This window comes from Mus caroli, chromosome 19, assembly GCF_900094665.2.
Source record: "Mus caroli chromosome 19, CAROLI_EIJ_v1.1, whole genome shotgun sequence".
In the NCBI taxonomy this organism is placed as follows: Eukaryota; Metazoa; Chordata; class Mammalia; order Rodentia; family Muridae; genus Mus; species Mus caroli.
The window spans coordinates 43,378,678-43,383,396 of record NC_034588.1 but is presented as its reverse complement, the minus strand read 5'-3'; the positions used below and the strand labels follow the sequence as shown (position 1 = coordinate 43,383,396).

Below are 4,719 nucleotides of genomic sequence, written 5' to 3'. Positions count from 1 at the left end.
GGATGGACTATGCAGAGACTACCCCACCCAGGTATCCATCCCATAATCAGCCACCAAACCCAGACACTATTGCATATGCCAGAAAGATTTTGCTGAAGGGACCCTGTTATAGCTGTCTCGTATGAGACTATGATAGTGCCTGGCAAATACAGAAGTAGATGCTCACAGTCATCTATAGGATGGAACACAGGGCCAATGGAGAAGCTAGAGAAGGCACACAAGGAGCTGAAGGGGTCTGCAACCCTATAAGTAGAACAACAATATGAACTAACGAGTACCCCCCAGAGCTCATATCTCTAGCTGCATATATAGGAGAAGATGGCCTAGTCGGTCATCCCTGGGAAGAGAGGCCCCTTGGTATTGCAAACTTTATATGCCCCAGTACAGGGGAATGCCAAGGCCAAGAATCGGGAGTGGGGGGGTAGGGGAGCAGGGCAGAGGGAGGGTATAGGGAACTTTCAGGATAGCATTTGAAATGTATATAAAGAAAATATCTAATAAAAATAAATAAATTAAAGTTGGAGAAAAAAAAGAACATTAAAAAAAAAAAAAAGGAGCCAGAAGGAGCCAGAAGATTAGAACAAATTGCCAGAGTTCGTTTGAGGCCAAGCACAGCAATTCAGTGAGAAGCCAAGAGAAGCCAGACTGAATCAGTCAGCTTGGAGAGGAGTTTTGAGCCAGAACAGTTGAGCTGAACCAATCAGCTGGAGTTGAGTAAGAATCAGAGCTTGTTCTGCAGTAAACCTCCAACATGGCAACTACATTTGGTGACTCAAAGCTACTGTTTCAGGTACGGGGGTTTGAACTCAGCTCATCAGGCATGTGAGGCAAATGAATTACCTGCTGAGCCATCCTGTGGGCCCTATTTTCCTGATGTTTTGTTTTGAGACAAGGTTTCCCTGTATAGCCCAGGCAGTCTGGCAACTTGCTTCATAGACCAAGCTGGCCTTGAACTCACAGAGTTCCGCCTGCCTCTGCCTCCCAAATGCTGGAATAAAGGCATGTGTCACCATGCCTGGCCTATTTTCCTACTTTTAACACTACCCATTTCTATTATTGTATAATAAAAAGGTTAACAAAACTTATTTTAAAAATAAGCTTTGGGCCAGGCAGTGGCGGAGCACCCCTTTAATTCCAGCACTTGGGAGGCAGAAGCAGGCAGATTTCTGAGTTTGAGGCCAGCCTGGTCTACAGAGTGAGTTCCAGGACAGCCAGGACTACACAGAGAAACCCTGTTTAAAAAACCAAAAATAATAATGATTAATAATAATAATAATATTTGGGGGGATTGAAACTATGTATCATTGTGTAGCCCACACAAGCCTTAAATGAGCACTGATCCTGTTGTTTCCATGCCCAGAGAGCTGAGATCACAGGCACGTACCACCACTCGCAGCTTAGATGTCAAGTTTTATTTTACAGTCAGACTAATCACAAGCATGCATTCATCTCTTAATTGACAATCAAGGGATACTCTATCTCATTTATCCTTCAGAATAGTTTTAAAGGTAGTCTGTGCTATTATTTTCATTGTACAGCTTAAAAAACAATAACATAAATTAAATTGCCTAAGATCATATCACTGTTTAAAAAGTTTATAGTGTGTGTGTGTGTGTGTGTACAGGTAGACACGTGTGCCACAGTGCACGTGTGCATGTCAGAGAACAAGTCTATGGGATCTCTCCTCCCCTCCCACCTTTACATGAGTTCTGGAGATCAAGCTCGGTTGCCAGCCTGGGACCATGTGATGGTCTGTATAAAGCTTGGCCCAGGGAGTGGCACTATTTGGAGGTGTGGCCTTGTTGGAGTAGGTGTGTCACTGTGGGCATGGGCTTTAAGACCCTCACCCTAGCTGCCTGGAAGCCAGTCTTCCACTTGCAGGCTTCAGATGAAGATGTAGAACTCTCAGCTCCTCCTATGCCACGCCTGCCTGGATGCTGCCATGCTCCTGCCTCGATGATAACGGACTGAACCTCTGAACCTGTAAGCCAGCCCCAATTAGGTTTTGTCCTTTATAAGACTTGCCTTGGGTATGGTGTCTGCTCACAGCAGTAAAGCCCTAAATGACCACAAATGCCTTTACTCACTGGGCCATCTCACCAGCCCTCATACTGCTCTTGAGTGGCAGAAAAAGAACAGAACCTTCCGGCCTCACATCACTTGCTCTCCTGTCCAGTGTTCCATCCCACCTTACTTGCAGGATGGAGCTCTACACTGGCCAACAATAACTGACAGGAATAAAACAAGAACACATACCCCATAAAACTTTGTGCGACTTGATGTCTTCTGGCACTTCAAGGCTAGCATAGACGTCACTGAAATAGAGCTCCCCGCCGTGCTGAAAGAGAGCAGTGCACATCTGAGCAAGGTTAAAGATTATTACATCGGTCCTAGATAACAACAATAACAACAACGTGGATGAGCGTAGGAGATGGGTTTTAAAATCCCAGTGTTCGAGCTGACACTGGCCAAGCTGACCTTTGAACAAATAACAGTGCTTCCTTCATTAGAAACAAAACACAGAGACAGAGGTATTTATTTCTCCAGTGTCCTGTCCAACATACAAGGGCTTCCTAAGATACAGAAGGAAGGGAGTGGGAAGAGAGCAGAGAGGCATGAGAGGAAGAAGAGAGGTGAATGGCTTCTAAATGCAGTCTATGCCGATGGGAAGGCAGCAGTGAGGCTGGAGGAGGTGGGTAGCTGGGTCAAGTGCTGGCTACATGAATACCTGCTGAGTTCCAGTTTTCAGCATCCACAAAAGCCAGGCATGGTTTACGTTCATAGGCCCCGCTCTGATGGGGTTGGCAGGTAAGTCCCTGGGGCTGATCAGCCAGCACTCCTACCCAATTTGGTGAGTTCTAGGTTCAGTGAGGGACCATATCTCAAAAAAATTAAATTGAGGGCTACACAGGTCTCCATGTATGCTTGCCTGTGTGCGCGCACACACACAAACACACACCACCACCATACACATGCCACGATGAAACTCAGAAGCAAAAACTGGGCTGGAGAGATGGCTCAGAGATTATGAGCATTTGCCGTTCTTGTAGATGTTGTAAGAATGTAGAGCAAAGGTTCCCACCCTTCCTAATGCTACAACCCTTTAAACAGTTCCTCATGCTGTGACTCCCAACCACGAAAGTCTTTCATTGCTACTTCATAACTGTGATTTTTGCTACTGTTATGAATTGTAATATAAACAGGATATCTGATGTGCGACTCCAAAGGGGCTGAGACCCGCACGTTGAGATCCACTGACCTAGAGGAACCAAGTTCAGTCTCCAACATCTACATCCTGTGAGTCCAGTTCTGATCTCTGTGGGCACCAGACACCCATGTGGTACGCATGTGTGCATAGAGACAAAACGTTTATACAAAACATTCATATTAAACAAAATAAGAAAATCTTATTTTAAAGGTTTTAAATAAGCAAGAACACAGGAGGGGGAAAAGTGAGTATCTCTCCTAAATACACTGCCCAAATTGCCTACATTTTGAGCTAGTCCAAGAGGAGCACAGTCCTAGGAGACCAGGCAACTAAGAGCAGACACCCACAGAATTAACAGTCTTATCCCTTGAATATTACAGGAATAAAGCTATGCCGTAGTAGCACCTCCTTTAATCCCAGGAGGCAGAGGCAGACAGATCTCTGTGAGTTTGAGGCCAGCCTGGTTTACAAAGTGAGTTCCAGGACAGCCAGGGCTACACAAAGAAATTTATTTTAGGGGGTGGGGGGAAGAAAAAAAGAAAAGATGGACAGAAGGAAGGAAGGGAAATTACAGTGATGTACAGTGATGTTATTACACATTAAACTTTCTGTGTCCTGTCATCTAGGTCAACGGAGTCAACAGGAATTTAAGGTATTATTTAGCTAATTTCCAAGGCATGGATGTCTGTGTTCTGTAGTGATGTTGAGCATCTGTCAGCTGATCTCTGTGAAGGTCACAAGCTGGTCTCTAACAAGGACATGAGGTTATTCTTCCCCAGACCCCAGACTTTTACATTTAATTGTATTATTTTACGTGCCCAAGTGTTTGCCTGCATGTGTGTCTATGCCCTGGTGCCCTTGGGATCCAGAAGAGGGCATTGGAGCCCATAGCTAGAATTACAGATGGTTCTAAGCTACCTTGAAAGTGCTGGGGTTTGAACCTGGGTGCTATGGGAGATCAGCCAGTGCGCTTAACCTCTGAGCTCCATCCCGACCATTATAGATACTTCTATCTGAGCTATATAATAGCTTCATAACATCTCAGACATTTCCTTTTACAGTTTTAGAGATTGAGCTTTCTGTACGGTAATCACATATCCACCACTGAACTAGACCTTCAGCCCTACTAATCCCAGAATACTTTTTTTTTTCTTTTTTAGTACAAAGAGACAAATCCTTTTATCTGCAGGAGGCTGTGAAGTTTCTGGAAATTTCCCCTTTTAAAAAAGTGTTCATATAAAAATTCCATCTTAGATTTCCCAGGATAAGAGGCCTTGGTATCAGAAACAGTATCGGTGAGATACAGGCAGGTCTGTTCTAGGCGAGGTAAGTCCACAGAAATCTTTCAGGGGGAGTCAGCAGGCTCTGGTGGTTTTGTAGGCATTATCTGAGAGTCAGTCAATAACAGAGAGCAACAAGAAAGAAAGAAAGAAAGAAAGAAAGAAAGAAAGAAAGAAAGAAAGAAAGAAAGAAAGAAAGAAAGGAAGGAAGGAAGGAAGGAAGGAAGGAAG

General features: G+C 44.4%; 1 protein-coding gene across 1 annotated transcript in view; it reads right to left on the bottom strand.

Annotated features, from left to right (window-relative positions):
* The window catches only part of As3mt (arsenite methyltransferase), a 33,683-nt gene that overhangs the window by 23,596 nt on the left and 5,368 nt on the right, over window positions 1–4,719 (bottom strand). The window contains exon 7 of the mRNA XM_021151362.2: window positions 2,257–2,338. Within this exon, the coding sequence (XP_021007021.1) occupies window positions 2,257–2,338 (82 nt within the window). The remainder of the gene's footprint in view (window positions 1–2,256; window positions 2,339–4,719) is intronic.